The sequence below is a fragment of the Osmerus eperlanus genome, chromosome 8 (assembly GCF_963692335.1).
Source record: "Osmerus eperlanus chromosome 8, fOsmEpe2.1, whole genome shotgun sequence".
In the NCBI taxonomy this organism is placed as follows: Eukaryota; Metazoa; Chordata; class Actinopteri; order Osmeriformes; family Osmeridae; genus Osmerus; species Osmerus eperlanus.
The window spans coordinates 15,931,920-15,952,925 of NC_085025.1; the positions used below are offsets into that span (position 1 = coordinate 15,931,920).

The window sequence follows — 21,006 nt, forward strand, 5'->3', positions numbered from 1 at the left end:
AGATCGAGGGTGCGAGCCATGGACCACCTCCATGTGGAGATCCTCTGTTGGGACCTCCCATCCTGTCCAAAACCGAAGCAGGGCCCTCAAAGACTTTTGTGACGCTGAATAAGAAATCTAAATTCAATACATATTCCTCCTGCCACAGTTCCTCTTAATATACCGCCTTCCGGAGATGCAGAAGGATCTTCTTTGTCATCCGCATCAATGATCAGACTTGCATAAAACAATTTGCAGTCACAATCAAGACAGATCAAATAACAGAAAGATTTCAGATTTTATGTAAGGTTATACTTACATGTCACCACAGGAGCTGGCATGGAGCTCTATGAAGGCTTTTAAGAATTATTTTCCACATGTTGGACATCTCTCCTAAAAGAATATGTAAAATGCTCATGAAAATATTTATATGTCAAATATTTATTATCACACTACTAAATATTGTATGCCAAGATACTTTGGACAAAAAAGCTTTTGCTTACATTTTCCACATTCCATGCCGGCGTAGCCTCTTCAGTTACCTCCTCTTCAGTTACCTTCTTAATGTAGTCTACCTCAATGATCTCTTCCATGCACTGTTCAATATGCATAGGCAGGAATGGAAGAGGCATGGTCTTGCCACGTGTTGCAAATTGATTTAGGCATTCTTGAAAATTCTAGTGATGTGTGTGGCAGTGGAGATGTGTCCAGACTGTTTTGTAAAGGTACTATGTAAAGAATGTTCTTTCCGTTGGTGGTTGCAGCTTTCAGCATGGTGGCATTATACCCTTCTGTTTCCGAAGGTATCACGGACAGCTTTCTCTGTCCACTACCACCTTAATTTGGAAAAAAATATGAATATTCTATCAAAGAGAGAATTCATGATGAATTGTAACAGCATTAGGTATAATATCCATCACTGCACTGCCATCGGACCCTCCTAACAATGACTTTCTTGGCCTACAAATCATTACATTTTACCTGCCGCTTTATAGAACAGCCATCCCCCCGATAAAAGCTTTAGTTTCGGATAGGTGTCTTCAAGAAGGCCGACAATCTGAACACATTCAATCAAAAATAAATATTTTGACTATGATGGCAAACCATCACATTTTCACAAAGTCTCCACATCACATTAACAGTTAATACCGGTAACCATCACATCCCTACACACAACATTCTACAACGATATTCAACATACCAAAAGATACATTTTACAATACCTCTTCATATTCAGCTCTCTCTGGCATATTAATGGTCCTTCTCCCAAGGCCCGCTTCAAGGAGTTGGGTCTCCTGTTTTGGTTTTGGAGTCTTGTCCGTGACCTCTGCCATCAGTATGAACTGCAACCTGATGTATTTCACTGGTTGAATCTTATTTGATGGCGGAGGCCTCCTTCCAGGCACCCCCTTCCTCCGCTTTCCGTAGTATGGAAAGGATCTGAGTAAAGATTCAAGCAATTTCAAGAATTGATAACAGTTTACATGAAGACAACATATGAAGATAAACAATGCTGTTCAATCTGTTATAACCTCTCCATCTCCTCCTGTACTGATGGATGGCCACGGCCACCAGCTGGGACTAGGTGGTGAGTAGGTGGCGGCTGGTGTACTAGATGCAGGCTTGGGCTCGCACCACGGCCACCAGCTGGGACTAGGTGGTGAGTAGGTGGCGGCTGGTGTACTAGATGCAGGCTTGGGCTCGCACCACGGCCACCACTAAATGCAGGGCCAGGAAGTGATTGGGAGGGGGTGTCCACCAGGGATGCGGTTGGGCTGCTGGTATGTCTGGCCAGCAGAGAGAACAGGTTTTGAGCCGCATACTTGATTTGGTTCTGTAGCTCGTCCTGAAAAAGACAATTATGTTGATGTGGCTGACGTTAACACTAGTAGAGTTTATTCATTAAAACATTAGTTAAGCTATATAACAACACTTAACTAACATTCAGCTGGGCCACTAGTTAGCGTACCAAAAGATTGGTAATAGTTCAATGACACCATAGCAATGGTGGTTATGGAAGCTGTGAACGCTTAGTATGATGCTTACCGGCTGCAATGTTGGTGTATTCGCCATGCTTCACTAAACATGAGCTGGACACACTGATCTCAAATGTTGGCTGGGAAAGTTAAGCGCAAAAAATTAAAAAGATATGCATCTTTCACTCTAGAGTGTATTATTTACTGCCAGCTTTCATTTCGAATGAAAACCACTAACTACATTGAGTGATTTCGCGGCAGTTCCCTGCCATTTAGCTGCACATTGTCCAACTAATGCTAGGTTTAATGACTGGTCGTCTAATTAAATATCCGTATACATATTTACATTTAAAAAAAACTATTCAACTTACTACGACTCTTATCCATATACTGGATACCTTATACTGTTAAGAGTGTGCTAACCGAACAATCTTTAAATGTTGCATTAAAGATACATGCCCATGGATATTTTGAACTACTTACCAAATGACTCACCATTGAAATCATCAGCATTCTAGTTTTGTTCTTATTCGCTGACGTTCTTTGTGTGATAGACAGACGAAAATGTCCAATGATATTAGACACAGAAATGGCTATATTTGATTGGCTTAGATGGTTTTGGGAGCAGTGTTCCCGCCTTCTTCTACGGAGACACAAAACTTTTTTTACAAGTACACAAATCTTTTTCTTCTACGGAGACACAAAACTTTTTTTTACAAGTACACGAATCTTTTTCTTCTACGGAGACACAAAACTTTTTTTTACAAGTACACGAATCTTTTTCTTCTACGGAGACACAAAACTTTATTTTACAAGTACACGAATCTTTTTCTTCTACGGAGACACAAAACTTTTTTTTACAAGTACACAAATCTTTTTCTTCTACGGAGACACAAAACTTTTTTTTACAAGTACACAAATCCTTTTTGCAAGTTACAAATCTTTTTTGCAAGTACACAAATCTTGCCTTCTTCTACGGAGACACAAAACTTTTTTGCAAGTACACGAATCATTTTCTACAGAGACAAATCTTTTTTGCAAGTTACAAATCGTTTTTACAGAGCTCGCTCTCCTGTCACTAATTTCACGCCATACTGTATAGGCTTATCAGTATCGAAAGTGAGAGAATGCCTCTGTTTTTGCATACATTCGCAGTAAGCTGTGTTTTCATGTTTCTTGGATGGCATGTCTTATTGTGTTTGTGTATTAATGTATGCTTCCATTCTTGTGTTGTATCTTCAGTTTTACAAAGAATATCAAGAATCTTCAGTAAACGTCATAAAAAAGTCAAGCCTTGTGATTATTACTAATATTGCTACCTGTCTAGCTCTGCAAAGAAGCGCACCGCAAGGGCAGAATAATACTACTGATCTCCAGTCAGTAACACAACACAGAGTTCAGAAAAATTAAGGAAAACATACCGCCTGCACTCTTTGAAAATACTTTGGTAAATCAAAGCTTAACGTATAGGCTAATAATATGTACAATACACTTTTTTAACTAAAGCTAGCTAGCTACCGTTTTGGGGGGAAAAACTTGGACTGTGGGGACCGTGGGAAATATTTAGAACTCACGCATCTAAAAGGTTAAATCTTAAAAGAAAAAGAAACACTGTCTGAACATTTCTGATCCAGTGTCAGTAGCCTAACAAACAGTATAGCACTGACAGCCATATCGTACTGTCACCGAGGGGCATATCTTTCGTGATGAACGCTGTTACTGCTTTAGTAATTTCGTACATGACTGGAGTTAGGCTTTGAAACATTTCGATCAGTGATGCTGTCGGGGCTTATTTGACACACTGGTGTTCAGCATTTTAGCTATGCATCGTACATGGCTTTGTGGTGTTTTTTTCAGGGCCGAATTAGGTGGTGTTGCCCCGTGCTATCCATTACTTCCAGACTTGTAAAACCTACCAGAGTATCAAAGGCTTGTGCATCAGAGAGGTGTTGCTCCTTTAACTCAAAGTCCTCCATGGTCTCAATCCTCTCTATATGGACAGCTGAAGAGGCAGGCTGCGTATCCTTCAGGCGATGGCGGATGTCGACCAGTAAGCTCAGGACCTTTTTCTGGAACACTGAAATAACACATTTGTTGATGATTACAATGCTCCAATTAGAATAGCAAGGTTAGCTAGCTTACAATTGTTTTTGTAATCAGCTTCAGTGTTTGTTATTAGTACAGCAGTGTTGGAGAAAGAAACAAAAGTCCAAAGAAATATCATCTGACATGCCAAGGCTATAATTGAAAAGCAGTTTCTGCAGACAGAGAGAGAAGGTGGTACTATTAAAAAAAAATTATCCACTGCCAATAGATCAATACTTACCACCACAAGGCAATGGAAAGGCCCATCTCCCAGTCTCTGCATCACAAAAAATATGTTTTAGAAGTTATAATGTGTGAACCACCTGCTGCAATAAGGTATTCTAAATTACTTGGTTTCTTGTTCAAAGCAATGTGTGCCCTGTGTAATGTGAACAGGCAGCCATGGTGATAGGATCACCACCTGAATAGCAAAATAATCCTAATTAAGCGTAGTGTGAACACAGCCGACAACTCACCAGGCCTGTGATAAGGGGGGCTGCTGAGATCACTGTGCCGTGATCGGGCATCATGTCTGGACCTGGCCTGGGGACTGGGGGCCTCCCGGGATCGGGCATCATGTCTGGACCTGGCCTGGGGACTGGGGTCCTCATGTCTGGACCTGGCCTGGGGACTGGGAGCCTCCCGGGATCGGGCATCATGTCTGGACCTGGCCTGGGGACTGGGAGCCTCCCGGGATCGGGCATCATGTCTGGACCTGGCCTGGGGACTGGGGGCCTCCCGGGATCGGGCATCATGTCTGGACCTGGCCTGGGGACTGGGGTCCTCATGTCTGGACCTGACCTGGGGACTGGGGGCCTCCCGGGATCGGGCCTCATGTCTGGACCTGGCCTGGGGACTGGGAGCACCTACTAAAACAACACTCGTGTTGTTTTAGTAGGTGCTCCGTATCCTTCCGTATCCTAAAACAACACTCGTGTTGTTTTAGTACGTGCTTGTGAAGATTATAATTACTATTCTTCGCAGTGGATAAAGTTCTTGCACCTAAACACAAACTACAACTAACCAGTATATTCTTTTCCTTGATCTGGACAAGGGAAAAATAATGTCGATATTTCCATGACAAAAAGCTTGCATGGTCCGAACTGTCGGCCATTGTGTGAGCTAGTCTAAAATGCGGATTGATTCATTCGTACACTGCGTCGCCGTAAACTTGTAAATTAGATTAAAAACAGGAAATTTTGGAATTCATGCAAGAAAAAAGTAACGACTAACGAGCCCATTTAAATTTCAGTAATGTAACTGCGTTATTTAATTGAAAAGAGTAATTAGTTACAATACTAGTTACCGCCAAAAGTAGTGGAGTTACAGTTACTTTGTAACGCGTTATTCCCAACACTGTATATATGTGTATATGCATGTAGGCCTATGTGTAAATCACTCTTTGATTTCATTGACTGGGACATGGCCAGGGAATATGATGAATTGATTCATCAGCTGGTTAAGCGCCAAGTAGTACACTTTTCTTACAGCAACGCATGCTGCGGCTTTGCCAATGTTTTCTGCATCGCCTATACTGTATAAAAATGTAGCCTATAGCCTACCTGACGCAAAAAACCTCAAGGCTATGCAGTCTGAAGCACATAAGTTTCAAGTAGCCTAGCTTTATTGTCAATTTCTTCACATGTCAAGACATAAAAGGAATCGATATGACGTTTCCCACTCTCCCACAGTGAAACATATAAAAAGCACAGGCACAACAGATAAGACAAGACATTTCGTAAAACATACAAAACATACAAAACATATAAATGAGTCCTTAAGGACTCATTTATTTGCAAAATTATTGGAGCACACATTTGCATTAATGTGTGTGTCATAAAGCTTTGGTGTTCTATACAAAGAATGTTTGCTTTATCATGTTACACATCACCAATAAATTGCTTTTGTACATATAGTAAAGAATGAAAGACTAGGCTAAATTATATTCCAAATTCAGTTAAGTATTTTACATTTACATTTATTCATTTAGCAGACGCTTTTATCCAAAGCGACTTCCAAGAGAGAGCTTTACAAAGTGCATAGGTCACTGATCATAACAACGAGATAGCCACAAAACATTGCGAGTAGCCAAAACATGAAGCACACATTGTGAACAACCAAAATAAGTGCCAAAGGGAAGAACCATAAGAGCATGTAGTTAAACAAGTTACAATTAAACAACATGAGCTGCTATAAGTGCAAGTGTACCTGTGGGAAAAAAGCAAGCAACAATAATAAAACAATATATCTAACAATATATATTTTATTTATTAAAGCTACGTTTCTGCATATGAGAAAATTGATGACCAATGACATGTTAGGGCTGAGCTGCACATGAAGCATGCATATACATTATACATATACAACCACTATGCACTCCAGATCCGTTGTCCTGCGACCAAAGAGCGACTTAACCGTACCCATGGTACCAAAATTAATGTATCCAGCCGACCAAGGTACGACGTCGTGGCAACGTTGTCCATGGGACCAACTGGCAACATTCCCTTTATAACGTTGCTACGACGTTGCCACGACGTTGCCAGAAGGTAACGTCGCGGGTTACCAACTGAGCACTTACTGGCAACGTTGCCGCAACGTCATGTGTTAGCTGGGTTGTCGGCTGAATCGATATCGCTCAATCAAGAACTCATCCGTGTGAAATAAAGGATCTTGGCAATCGCGAAGAACTCTATTGGTATGGAAAGCTAATCGAACTAAAATATAGCTCCTTGGTCGTAGCTCGCTAAACTCTCTAAGCCAATTTTCAGGCTAAGATAAAAAACGCCCCTCTTTTTGGTTCGTGGAAGCAACTTTGGATAAATCACCATGGTAACATATCAATTAGCACTAACCTGCTCCAGAGCAGGCTAACATAATTGTAGCTGGATAAGCTTGCCACACCCCCGGAAAATAACATGGCAGCTCCCTTTTTGAGAGACCCAGTTGACGAAGGAGCTATTCTAGTTCGATTAGCTTTCCATACCGATAGAGTTATTCGCGATCGCCAAGATCCTTTGTGTCACACGGATGAGTTTCTGTTTGAGCGATATCGATTCAGCCGACAAGGACTTATTTGCAAGACCTTCTCGGGCCGTACATTGCAAATCTCACACGCCGCAGCAGAGCTTTAACTGTGCTTCAGACTCTCTGCATAGCCTTGAGGTTTTTTTGCGTCAGGTACATTTTTATACAGTGTAGGCGATGCAGAAAACATTGGCAAAGCCGCAGCATGCGTTGCTGTAAGAAAAGTGTACTTGACGCTCAACCAGCTGATGAATAAATTCATCATATTCCCAGGCCATGTCCCAGTCAATGACATCAAAGAGGGATTTTATGCAATTGCAGGTAATTGAGTAAATAAATATTTTACCATTTCATGAAAATGCATTCTTATCACTATTCATTACGGAGCTTATCATTATGCAGAGTTTCCTAATGTCATTGGCGCAGTGGACTGCACCCATATCTGCCTGAAAAAGCCCTCTGGGCCAAACGAGGCCGATTTCGTGAATAAAGGGCTTTCACAGCCTTAATGTGCAGGTACTTAGTACATAATTTTCCTCAAATTACATTGCTCTAAAAACAATCATTTGTCTTTGACAATAGACATTGAAACCTTGCAATTGCCTGCTGTAGGCTACCCATGTACTGTACAATACCCATGACTCCACCTGCCTGATCACAAATGTTGAGGTCAAGTGGCCGGGGTCTGTCCACGACTCCCGGATATTCCGAGACTCCACACTATGCCACAGCTTTTTGAGCAAGGTATAGCAAATCTCATGTCATTCAGAAATTGATTATTTTATGTAGAGGTGATCCAACATTGTTCATATCATATACTAGGTAACTATGATGGGCTCCTAATTGGAGACAGGGGTTATGCCTGCAGGCCCTGGTTCATGACCCCCTATCCCGAGCCAGCCCCAGGCCCTGAAGTGCGGTTCAACGGTGCCCTCGCTAGAACGAGGGCACGGATAGAGATGACCTTTGGCCTACTAAAGGGCAGATTTAATTGTCTGCGGGGGGGTTGAGGGTGGAACCAGACAGGGTTTGTGCGATCACGGTGGCATGTGCCGTGCTCCACAATGTGGCCACACTCAGGAGGGAGAGGGTCCCAGTGATGGTGGCCCATCCTGAGGACGATGTGGAACCTATCCATCTAGATGAGCGGTCTGGACCGGCTGCAAGGGACATAATTGCCCAGCATCATTTCAGATAGCTGTCCAGATGACTTTGGGTAATGTTGGACTCATTTCATGTTCTTTATGTTTGCATGTTTCATTTATATGGTTAGCCACCCTCTTTGCTTTTAAGTTACCCATTAATAGTCCATCCTCAGCCATCATCGAGTCCATCCCAACTCAGTCTGGTTTGCACCTCCACTGCCAAGGACCAAGGCAGACTGCAGCAGATCATTTGGTCCCACCCTGACCTGTTCCACTCCAGGACCAGCAAGAGAGCAGGCAGGATCATTGCTGACCCTTCCCATCCTGGCCACCACCTCTTCCCATCCAGCAAAAGGGTCCGGTCCATTAAAACCAATGGACTCACAAACAAGAGTCAGGTGGTTGAGCGGTTAGGGAATCGGGCTAGTAATCAGAAAGTTGCCTGTTCGATTCTTGGCCGTGCAAAATGACGTTGTGTCCTTGCGCAAGGCACTTCACCCTACTTGCCTCGGGGGAATGTCCCTGTACTTACTGTAAGTCGCTCTGTATAAGAGCGTCTGCTAAATGACTAAATGTAAATGTAACAAGGGGCTCACAAACAAGCCCCCTGCACCACACTGACTCTGGGACCCCCGCACACAATGCACTGCAGTTTGCATCCTTATTCATTTAATTCATTCTGATTCTGAATAGAGGAACATGCTGAAGAATAATGTAAGAGATCCATGTTGTACAATAAAGCCTTTATTTTTTTTCCCCTTTATTGGTTATCCTGTAAATGAAGGTGCACAAGAAATAAGATTTTCAGTTTAGTTACAATTCATGGCAAAGCTCACAAATACTTCAGCCAAAGCTTTGCGTTACAGGGTTACAGTGCGTTCACACTGCAGCGTTTTTTAACGCTCTGCATCGCTTGCCTTCCCACAGTACACCACGCTCGGGGGCGTGTTAGACAAGTTAATACAGAGTTGTAGTTCTCTAAGGTCACTGTTGTAGTCATGGCCAAGCGTGCAGATTTGGGTTCATGTACTCACAATATCGATCAAAATACCACTTTTACACAACATTTATGTAAGTGCAAGATTTTACTAGTGCAAGATTACAGTAGAATACATGTTACGCCACCGGTCACTCAACCAGTCGTTTGTAGGCTGGGCTAGCAGTGGCACAGAACAGTCACGTAATGTGACGAGACTGAATTTAAAAGTAGGCTATAAAAACACACTAGGAACAATGACGACATCGGCAACCATGCACCATGCATTATTAGTTTAATGTAATCTTTAAATTCAGGCTCGTCACATTAGTAACTTTGTTCTGAACAGAACTGGGTGTGCAGACACATACGAAAAGTTTCTCCTCCATCTTGAAATTGTGAAACCTAGAAATGTTTATCATGACCAAAGGTTGCTACGTTACAAGAAACAAGAAAACAATCCGATTGGCCAACGCTAGCGTTTTCACGCTCCTCATTTACATAAAGTTGAGAAAATCCAACTTGCAACGCTCCGCTCCGCTCCGCTCGCCTTCCCACAATGCCCTACGCGAGCGTCAACGCCTGGTTTCATTGAAAATGAATTGGAAGCCGACGCCACGCGCCGCCCGCTCCGCTGCAGTGTGAACGCACTGTTAGACTTACATTCAGCTGCCGTTTAAGCAATTTAACCTCCAAATCCAGCTTCATTGAGCTTAAGTGGAGGTTGTGAATCTTGGCACGCAAGTAGCGCTTATATAGCGTGCGCACAGCTTCAGTGTCAGTCTGGAAAAAAGACAAACCATTCATAACTTTGTTCAGTATGGTGGTCAGATGCCAACTAAACTCAGACCGAACAATGTGAGGGTATTTAATGAGAACTCACCTCCCCATCCCCAGTTCCCAAAGAGCGAGAGGGGCCAGGCTCCGGCGGAGCAGGCCGTGGTCCAGCAGGATTTGCCTAAAGGAATGCATTGATGTAGTGAGTGCCAGGAGTGAGTGGGATAGGAGTATTAGTTAACACAACTTGCATTTACCAAATCGCTGGAGAAGGCGGAAAGTGTGTCCTCATCGTCTAGACCAGGGGTCGGCAACCCGCGGCTCTAGAGCCGCATGCGGCTCTTTAGCGCCGCCCTAGTGGCTCCCTGGAGCTTTTTAAAAAATATGAAAATGGAAAAAGATGGTGTGAACATATTTTTTGTTTTAATTATTGAAACAGAAATGTTGAAAAAATAATTATACACATTTTTACAGCAAAATGTGAATGTGTATAATAAATATTTTATTTCAACATTTCTGTCAACGAAGATTTACGTCATAGCCTGCGACACACGTTTCTTTCAGCTCGGCGTAATGCCAGACAGGTGGCTGTTGCAAACAAACCGGCGGGTGTGTCATGGGCCATGGATCCCAAAGGGAAAAAGAGAAAGATAGCTGAGGAGAACAGAGGATTCAACCGTTTTTGGACCGAATCATTTGCTTTCATTGCCAATGCGGAAGGATTGCCTGCATGTTTGCTTTGTAATGAGAAGTTGTCAAATAACAAAAAGAGTAACGTGGAAAGACATTTCCAGGGAAGGCATGCTACATTTGCAGCCAAGTACCCAGTTGGGAGTGAGAGAAAAAGTGCGATTGCATGAATGCTCATTATGTATTTGTAGCCTACTTATCATTTTGATAGTAATATAGCTAATATAGACCAATTATCACCCTACGTCACACCACTGTCAAGCATGCTCAACTGCGCATGTCGGCTGCAAAGGACGGACTTCTCCCAGGTTGGATCAGGTCATCATATATCTCTGGCCACTGGATTTCAGAGCTTGACATTAACTTTTTGAGGCACTTGTCCTTTGAACAAATACATTTACGTTTCATTTGTCCATGCACAAAAGTCACTTGACCCCCGATACCTTAAATATCCTGACCGAGTGATAGGGCAAAACTAGCCTGGCTAACGGAGGTCACTTTTTCAGGCAAATGAGGAATGAAACAGGCTCGGTTAAAGAAATCCGAGATGTTGGCTATCTTCAGCAGGCTCGTATCTACAAAAGGTAGTCCTCCCTGACGTTTTTACTGTAGAATGGAGTGAACGGGCAAAACTAGGCTGGCTCGGGCAAAACTAGCCTGGCTAACGAAGGTCGCTTTCTCAGGCAAATGATGAATGAAACAGGCTTGGTTAAAGAAATCCGAGATGCTGGCCATCTTCAGCAGGCTTGTATCTACAAAAGGCAGTCCTCCCTGACGTTTATAGTGGAGAATGGAGTGAAATACAACATTGTGCACACTGCCAGTGAGCGACCCGAGTCTGACTGAGGCTAACAACGTCAAAACAGTGTAACGGGGACGCAGTCTCACTCAGATTGCCAGTTTTACACAAATCACAAAAATAATCGGACCAGCTGGCTAAAATCAGAATTCCCATATCTCTTTAAAGCTGCCCTGCTTGACTTTTAAGGTGTATAATTGACTGTAAAACTGTAAAATTATGAACTTTGTGACGTGAAGACATAGCTGCCGCATAAGATGCGGTCTACCGGGCGACATTCTCACTCAAATTTCAAGACTTTCGTAACCCAAATCAAAATTCTGATGTGACAGATCAATGGGGAATCGACTTTTCTCTTATAGGCTGTCCTTCTCGACGTTTTTGGTCTTTTTAAATCGTACTATTTGTATAATCCGTGTTCTCTAACCATTATAAAGGCTATCCTTTCCCGGTTTTCTGCAGCCACATTGCGCGCGCATCCCGAATGTTTACAAACAAATAATTGGTCTATAGACACTTACAGCATGTGTTGCCTTCATTATAAGGCATATATAAGGCTTTTAATTTTTTGCGGCTCCAGACAGATTTGTTTTTTGATTTTTTTGGTCCAATATGGCTCTTTCAACATTTTGGGTTGCCGACCCCTGGTCTAGACCAACCTCCTGTTAGTGAATTAGGAATTATTAGGAACTGTGGGAAAGTGCCTTCGGTTTGAAAAGACACACACTATGAACATGTTTCGAATCATTACACAATGATGCAGCAATATCAACTTACATCAGTGGGCTCCTCTCCCCTGACCAACAACACATTGAGAGGTGGCTGCAGGAGTGTGATCGAACCTCCGGCCACTGCTAAATGTGACGATGGTTAACCAAATGACTAATTATGAAGGAAACTCATAGAATGAAGTGCACCTACCTTGGACATACGGATTCTCTCCTGCCACCACCTCTCCAGAGGAGCTGCCCCCAGCTATGCCCTGCATGATTGGCCTACCCCTGTTGTTGGCCAGGGCAAGCTCCTCAGCAGGGGTTAGCTCAGGACCTCGGGGTCCTCCCTAAAATATGAAGGATATGACACTGACAAGCTGTTCAATACATTACCATGGCACATATTGTATTGACTCACCAGCCTGAATGATGTTTTTGTGCTTCACTTTAACTTGCTCCCAAGTTCTTTTAGTGGCCGGGTTGCAACTACATGGGGGTTGAAAGCACTCATAATTATATGACAGTGTTATTAGTACACCATACCATATCATTATTGTTGGAAATGATTAAAGTGGACTCATGATATGGAGATAATCTAACAGTTTATTTTCACTGCTTCAATTGATTGAATAATACATAGCCTACATACATACTGTGATCCGCCCATACACAGATTTGCACATGCATATTCAAACTCATACTTCAATATGGTCATCTACACATACATGCATATGCACATATATAGTACATGATAAATAAGCGCTTTCAGTACATACATCATCATAAGTGTCTATGAATTCGTATCAATTAGATACTCTTTGGCCTTGGTTTTATCTAGGCCTACTTATTCTGTAAGAGTTGAGATCATTATTTTCGCTAACAAGATCTCATTTGATGATTAATTTCCATTAAGCCTACTGCCAGCAGGCACATTTAAAGAAATGTGATCTGATTGGGTTAATGAGGCACTTAAGATGAGCCTATACATTTTCCCCAAACTTACACATTTAGCTTATCGGCAAGTTAGCTGCTCCTGGCATTCTCTAATCCCTGCTCTCCTCTCTGTGTCCCCCCCCACACACATCCCTTGTGGTGTGGGGGGTTTGAGTTGTCAGCACCTGCCTGGTCGTCGGTCAGCCAACGCTGGACCTGGTCGCGAGTCTCCCGGTCCTGTCCTACATCTATAAAGTTGAATAATGGATTTTGGTGTTTTAAAAACCCATCGACACTGTATGACTATGTTTAGCCTGTGTTCTGCTCCTCTCTCCCACCAACCGTCTCTGGAGGAGGGGATCCCTCTCTGAATTGCTCCTCCCAAGGTTTCTTCAATTTTTTTTTCTCCTGTTGAGTTTTTTGGGAGTTTTTCCTTGTCTTCCTTGAGGGTTTAGGTTGGTTGAGGGGCAGTTCTATGGGCATATGTGAAGCCCTCTGTGACATGCTTGCGTGTAAAAAGGGCTATACAAATACATTTGATTTGATTTGATCGTTTGCTCCGATGGCGAGAATGTCACCGCTCTCTCTTTAACGTTTGTCATTTCCGCCATAATACCGTTAGAAAATCACGGTTTTGGTGATCGACCTTTCCTGCCTTTTGAAGTAGGACGTGCACGTGCAATTTCCCTGATAAGTTTAGCCTGATAGAAATTAACCACATGATTTGGATGCGGATCAGCCGTTGACGAACCGATATTTGCTGTTCTCACTCATCTCGCTAATGTTAACGGGCTAAAGGGACAATTGATTAACTTAGCTTCAACCCTTACGACGAACGGGGCCCTGTTCGGAATGGATTAATTAGTCATGGATATCAGGCGATTTTTGAAGAGACCATCGAGTGCTCCCACTCCCACAGATGCCCGAAAAAGGCCTCAAGTACAGAGTAAGATCAATTCACGTTTGTAAACGTTGTTTTGGTTTGCTCAACATCGCATTAAGACAGGGACAAACGGCTAGCCTAGTATTATTAACGTTCTTTTAAATACGATGATGCAGATACAAGCCAACCTTACCGGTTCCATCCACATAAATTAGCCTAATGAAACGTAAAAATGAATTGGGGGGGGGGGGGGGGGTAAATAAATAAATAATACAATTCATAGTTTACCCACCTCTATTTTTACCAGTACACCACTGGTGACACTGACATACATTCAGAAAAGTAACATTTTTCAAATAGCTTAAAATAAATATTGAAGTCACTCATTGTTGTAAATACAAGTTAGCTTGTTAAAGTCTTTCAAAATTGTAAATGGAGGCTTTGACTCCGTCCCCGTTGTTATGGTTACTTATTTCAGACACTTTGTACAGGCTCATACAACCCGTTCTCATTCCCAAGTCGTCAAATACCGACGCTTTGTCGCGGCCCTAGGCGTCGGATGCGGACGCACAGGGTACCCTTTCGCGTCAGTATGAGACGTACTGGGGTTTCAACTGACTCCAATGTAAACCCATTCGCGGCAATATTGGACGCTTTGAGCATCATTCCCATTGGACCCTTTCGCGTCAGTATGAGACGTACTGGGGTTTCAACTGACTCCAATGTAAACCCATTCGCGGCAATATTGGACGCTTTGAGCATAATTCCCATTGGATAAAAGAAGGGTGGGATGCAGTTGTATACGGAAGAATTTTATTATATCCTTAAATATTGTTCAACCCCAAAACACGAACGTATCATTGATAATTCACCAATAAGATGGGTTAATGTTATGTCCATCCAGTTTTTAGAAATTCTGCATCGATTCTGAAAAAAAAAGAAAAAAGTTTCGAATTTGTAGCGGAAAATCTTCAGTCACCGTGGCTAGACGATCTATGATTTATGTATTTATTAAATAGGATGTCCTTGTATTTATTTATACTTGTACACTGTTGATATGAAGAATTTGTATCTCAAAATGAACGTGAACCTGACCGGAAGGTGAAGAAAATAGTCTTAGCTTATTATAATTATACAATTTTCTGTTTTAATCTTGCGCTTTGTGCATGGACTGTACAGCACCGAAGAGAGATTAGTTGTAATAAGTATATAATTAATAGTTATGGGGAAATGCACTTAATTAGCGAAGATGGGGACGCACAGGGTACCCTTTCGCGTCAGTATGAGACGTACTGGGGTTTCAACTGACTCCAATGTAAACCCATTCGCGGCAATATTGGACGCTTTGAGCATAATTCCCATTGGATAAAAGAAGGTGGATGCAGCTGTATACGGAAGAATTTTATTATATCCTTAAATATTGTTCAACCCCAAAACACGAAAGTATCATTGATAATTCACCAATAAGATGGGTTAATGTTATGTCCATCCAGTTTTTAGAAATTCTGCATCGATTCTGAAAAAAAATGAAAAAGGTTTCGAATTTGTAGCGGAAAATCTTCAGTCACCGATCTATGATTTATGTATTTATTAAATAGGATTTCCTTGTATTTATTTATACTTGTACACTGTTGATATGAAGAATTTGTATCTCAAAATGAACGTGAACCTGACCGGAAGGTGAAGAAAATAGTCTTACTAGCTTATTATAATTATACAATACGCATCTTGCGCTTTGTGCATGCACTGTACAGCACCGGAGAGAGATTAGTTATAGTAAGTATATAATTAATAGTTATGGGGAAATGCAATTAATTAGCGAAGTATTAAAAAAGGACAAGGACATGAGAAAGGATCAACGCATTCGTATTGGAACAACCCCCAGAGGCTGCCCTGTGAATTTTACCGCGATAATTCTTCAGTGCGTTTTCATCCCTCTCCCGGTAAATTAACACAAATTTCTTGCTCTGATTCTGGCATGCAAAATTGTGTTTTGAGGAACGTGCATGTTTAATCTTTAATATTAAAAGGGACAGTGAGTGTTTGACAATGTTAAGATTATTCGCATTTATGTATTTTTATTTACAATACAAATGGGATATTAGCTAGTGGTAGCTAGTCTAGCTAGCTTGTCAGTTTTCCCTTTCTAGCTTCTTTGAGCGGGCTAATCTCTTCCTGAGCGGGCTAATCTCCTCCTGGAATATACAATAGTAGGCAATCTCGAATTGCAGATCCAGGCTAGGATTTACCTTCCTATCCAATACTATTGTATCTTACTCGCAAATCAGTAATGGGACTAATAGATTTTAAATCAATTGAATCAGTGAAGAACATCTTAAGGTCTGATCTTTAGGTTAGTTATAACCATGCAACACACTTAATTGTAATCACTTGTCTTTATCTTTCTTTGCAGCTCCAGTACACTTACCTTGTCCCTTCACCTCAACCAACCTTTGACCTCCCATACATAACCCAACGGCTCTTTTAAGAGCCAACATCTATCTGTCTACTTATCTACCTATCTACCTATCTACCTACCTATCTACCTACCTATCTATCTACCTATCTGTATCTGTCTATCTCTGTGTCTAAAATGAGTTATTTGGAATCAGATCCTGATACTTTGGGGTTGGAGGAAGAGCTTCAGGATGCCAATAACCTCCTTCAGGATTTGGAGGTATTGTTCTTAAATGTTTGCATTATTGTGTCATTATCATTCAAGAAAATGTGTTGTCTGTGTTGATTATAATTCATTATGTTAGTTTCATTTTTTACAGCTAGATTGCAGGGAAATAGTAAATCAACAAGCCACTTGACTATTTTAGGTAGTGAAAGTTTACTGCAATACCTCTATTAGAATTTTTCAACAGCAAGCCCCCAGTAATGTATTATTAATAGATACAAATATTATTTATGTTCTATTATGTCTAATTTTGCACCATTAATTAGAGTTATGTTAAATTAATTAATGGACTGTATTTTGAGTGTTTCATCTTTGTGTCTCGTTTATATGACATAGAATGAGGCACAGGAGGAGCACAACAATTCCTCTGACCCAAAGCCTATCCGGTGGAAGAAGCGCAACAGACAAGGGCTTGTTATTCCTCAAAGGCCGCCATCCAGTAGGAAGACCAGTTGCATGTCACCTAGTCAGTAGTCTCACTCATATTTCTAATTTTAAATGTTTGATTCAAGTTTTTCCATTTTTAGTTTTTGTATTTTCTTTAAGGATAATGTCATTACTTACTTTATTAACACAGAACACTCCAGATGTGAGGCACCAGATGTGAGTGTTTCCAATGTCAACCCAACAAAAGGTACTTACTTGTATGAAATGTGTATTGTAATTGCCTGGATATATTTTGCTTTTAATTTGTTGAGGTGTCATTTCTGCAGCCAGAAGTCATACAACCAACAATGTTTGGTTCACTTTCTGGCATAGTTTATATATTTATAAATTCTTTCCTTTCAGTGTCTGAAACTGAGGTGCTTCGTCAAGAGCTCCTTGAGCTGCTGGTGGATGGAGTTGAGGACCGAGTAGTGACTTGTGAGGCGTCTCTTGAGCCAGCTGCTAATGCTACTGATTGGGAGATCAGAAACACTGTGTCCTCACAAAAGTGGAAAGAGGCCAGGCCTCTTCTTATTGAAAATATGCTGGCTAGTCAGGATCCACATCCAAACAGCAGGTGCCAATGTGGCAAACAAGCCAGTGTGAGGTGCCTGGACTGCCTGCCTCTCCCATTCCTTTGTGAGGACTGTGATGTTGCTGTTCACACACGCTTTGTCCTGCACAACAGAGAGGCAGTAACTGGAGGGTTTTTGCAGCCTTTGTCAGAGTTTCAGCAGCAAATAGGTACCGTTTTTAAGTCCTATGCTTTTCATACTATGTATTAAAAATATGCTATTCTTGTTAATGAATTCATAAGAAAAACGCATTCATTCAGGTTGATTATGTTTTCCCCCAAATGTCACACATCTATATCTTTCCAGTCAACTGCGGGTATACATTTTGTGGATTGGGGGTGTATGCTGTTATTGTTTATTTAAACAATTAACATGTTCAATTTTTACCATTTGTTTTTCATTGTTAGTGCGGCTGTTACCGATACAGAGGCCAGATCGCGTCTGTGGCTGTTCAACAGGCGAAAGTCATGTTTCACATGGCAGAAATGTGGCTCTTATACAATGGCGGAGCCAGGGGGTGGCCGGGGGTGGCCACGGCCACCCCCCGTAGAATCTCGGCCACCCCATTGGCCACCCCAAGCACCACATCAGAGCGGTTAAAAGTTTTGACGGCTGTGGAAAAATGCGGAACCTTTCTCGCACCGCTAGTACACTGTCGGACCCTTTAGCCACGCGCAGCGCGCACACATCCTGTATTTGAATTAAACGGCTCAAGCATGGCCTGAGAATGCCTGTTACCACCTGACGCTTCGACCGGCACCTGCGGCTAAGTGAAGAAACGCAAAACAGAAAGGTATGATATCATAATGGATGTTGTTTTTGTCTTCTAATAACTGTGACTATCCCACCCATGACTATCTATTTTGCGAAGTTTAGAAGCAAGCTAGATCGGAGGAGAACATAGTAAACTGTTAAAATTGCTATATGCTATGCTGTATTTGATAACTACGTTGCCAGAACGTGTTATGATTGTGTCAGGTATATACAGTATGCATTTTGGATAGGTGTCATTAAAGAGGGAAAAATAATGAAGAGGAAGAAGGCAGACATAGCGTCCTTCTTCAGGGCAAGTGGAAAGAAGACAGCTAAGGCAAAGAATGAGGATGAGATGGAGAAAAAACAGGCAGAGAGTGAGGATGAGGAGCCCCCAGAGAGCAGCAACTTAAATGGACCTCCAGGTATACAGTATAGAGACTCACATATAGTACAGCTTGATATGATGTTATCTTATTTACAATTGGCTTAAAGTGTGTCTATTCATATACAGGTCAGGTTGAAAGTGCAAGTATGAATACAGAATAAGTGTATTCTTTTTTTTCACCTGAATTCCAAATAATGTTGAGATGTTTCCTATATGTGTCTAAAATAGCTCTGCATCGCCTGGTGAGACACATGCTTGCCACCCAAAAATTATCACTGGCCCCATCCTGGCCACCCCAATGGAAATTCCCTGGCTCCGCCACTGCTCTTATAACCATAAATGGTAAGTGGACATTTTGCCACACACAATACACACGTTGTGTATTACATTGTAATATACACACAATGCATGTTACATGATTTTAGTGCATGTTGCACATTGCTATCTTGTTTGTAATGATCCTGGGTACAGTGTGGGCACTTTCCAAAAATGTGCCCTTATGTCTAATGATATGGATTTACTGGAGGGTTGTAAGCAACATGGAAATAATGCATGTCTTTCTGAACCCATGGCTGAATTTGTAATTTTGTGGCCAGCACGTATTATTTAAAAATGATAAAACTGTAAACAGCTGTTGCCTACTTCTGGTCTAAAGCATACAGAAGGTAAGGTAACTTACAGAATTACTTAATTCACTGACTCATTTATCCTCCCTACAGGTCGCTATAACCTTGCATTGCCAGTGGTGAGTTGCACCAGCTGTGGCGCAACATGGTCCCCCTCCATTAAGGACATCCATGATGGTGGATACTGGCCTGGCACAGTTTATTTCTGCACCTTCTTTGCCACTGATGTCTTTCAGTCTTTCTGTGACATCAAGATGGCCGCACCAGGGATGTCACTTAAGGCATATGTCCAAATGCTTGACAAGAGAACAGTGCACTTTGGAAGAGTACGTATAAATGTTTTTTGCAACATCAGTTTTAATGGTGACTCTAACATATACAAATATATTTTGATTAAAATCTTTAATATCTTTGCTGTGTTTTCCTTAAACCTACAAGACTGGCAAAATATCATCTGATACCTTCAGCAAAAGCTTCTCGGAGTGGGTTGCTGTAAGGTTTCAGGTGGAGAAGATATGTCAGGAGACATTTTTCAGCTGCCCTGCCTGCACTCCAGAAATGCTTGCCGTCTCCGTTGATGGAAACCGCAAGCTTTATCGCTTTAAATCAAATGCAAGGTACTCTACATTACGTATGACATGTATGGATTAATATAACCCTAACATAGTCCTTTTGAACAGTTTATCAAATATGAATATGTAAAACATTTCTTTGAAAACCACTGTATTGTGTCAGCACTTCACAGCAAAGCAACTTTGAAGACATCTTCATTTTAAAAGATGAGGAGGTTGCTGACTTTGTAAGCCACGTCCACAGACGGACAAATCTTGTACGTAGAATTATTTTTGTATCATTGCTGGCATGTCACTATTTTAGTGTTAATTATAAAGAATTTTTGCAGTCATAAATCAAAGTTATTTATTGTTCTGTAAACAGAACACAGTCTAGACCTGTCACTATTAGTAGATGTTGCCAGTAACAACCCTGATACGGTTTGATCATTCATACTGGATGTCATTTATGTTTTAATTTGAATGTATAGGTGTCAGGAAAAGGGGCTTGTGGATCTTCAGCTTGGACAGCAGCTAAGGAGTTATCCAGGAAGTCCACCAGCAAACTGGATGAGGAAGGGCTTGAAATAGCTGTTTGTCGCCATGGAGTCCTCCTCAGTGCTCTAAACATGTATCGAGGAGAGATTTTTGCGTACCCACTTTTCCTCCAGAAGACGTTAGCAGCAAGTACCCCAGGAAACATCACATTCCTTTGCTCAGATGTAGCCTGCAAATATTTTCCTTATCTGGCCAAGGTGGCTCAGCAGTGCCCTGAGATGAGGGATCTCTTGTCCATGCGTCCTTTCCTTTCGGTCATGCATGCAAAGACACACACTGGGAAATGCGAGGTATATGGTAGCTTTAATTACAAATTTAGTGTTAGTTTGAGACCTTTTTCTGTTAAGATGGAGTGAATTTAGCAGTAACTATGTGTTCACTTCTTTACAGATTAAATGGGGAGGCGCTTTTCAGGAAGGTGCAGGCTCAACAATTGGAGAAGAGGTTGAGCAAGTAACCAGTTTCC

General features: G+C 41.7%; 1 protein-coding gene and 2 long non-coding RNA genes across 3 annotated transcripts; all 3 read right to left on the minus strand.

Moving 5' to 3' along the window:
* Positions 1 to 962: 962 nt before the first annotated feature.
* LOC134024540 (uncharacterized) lies at positions 963 to 1,719 on the minus strand. The gene is made up of 3 exons (XR_009930896.1): positions 1,512 to 1,719; positions 1,203 to 1,419; positions 963 to 1,036 (listed from the first exon to the last, which is right to left on the minus strand). It is a non-coding gene; the product is annotated as an uncharacterized LOC134024540 (long non-coding RNA).
* A 1,559-nt stretch (positions 1,720 to 3,278) lies between these two features.
* Positions 3,279 to 8,202, minus strand: LOC134025244 (uncharacterized). The gene is made up of 5 exons (XM_062468141.1): positions 8,106 to 8,202; positions 4,517 to 4,906; positions 4,282 to 4,317; positions 3,872 to 4,032; positions 3,279 to 3,284 (listed from the first exon to the last, which is right to left on the minus strand). Exons 1-5 carry the CDS (start codon positions 8,200 to 8,202, stop codon positions 3,279 to 3,281), a joined length of 690 nt encoding a protein of 229 aa, XP_062324125.1.
* A 115-nt stretch (positions 8,203 to 8,317) lies between these two features.
* Positions 8,318 to 10,250, minus strand: LOC134025288 (uncharacterized). The gene is made up of 3 exons (XR_009930997.1): positions 10,069 to 10,250; positions 9,849 to 9,968; positions 8,318 to 8,981 (listed from the first exon to the last, which is right to left on the minus strand). It is a non-coding gene; the product is annotated as an uncharacterized LOC134025288 (long non-coding RNA).
* Between the last annotated feature and the right edge of the window lie 10,756 nt (positions 10,251 to 21,006).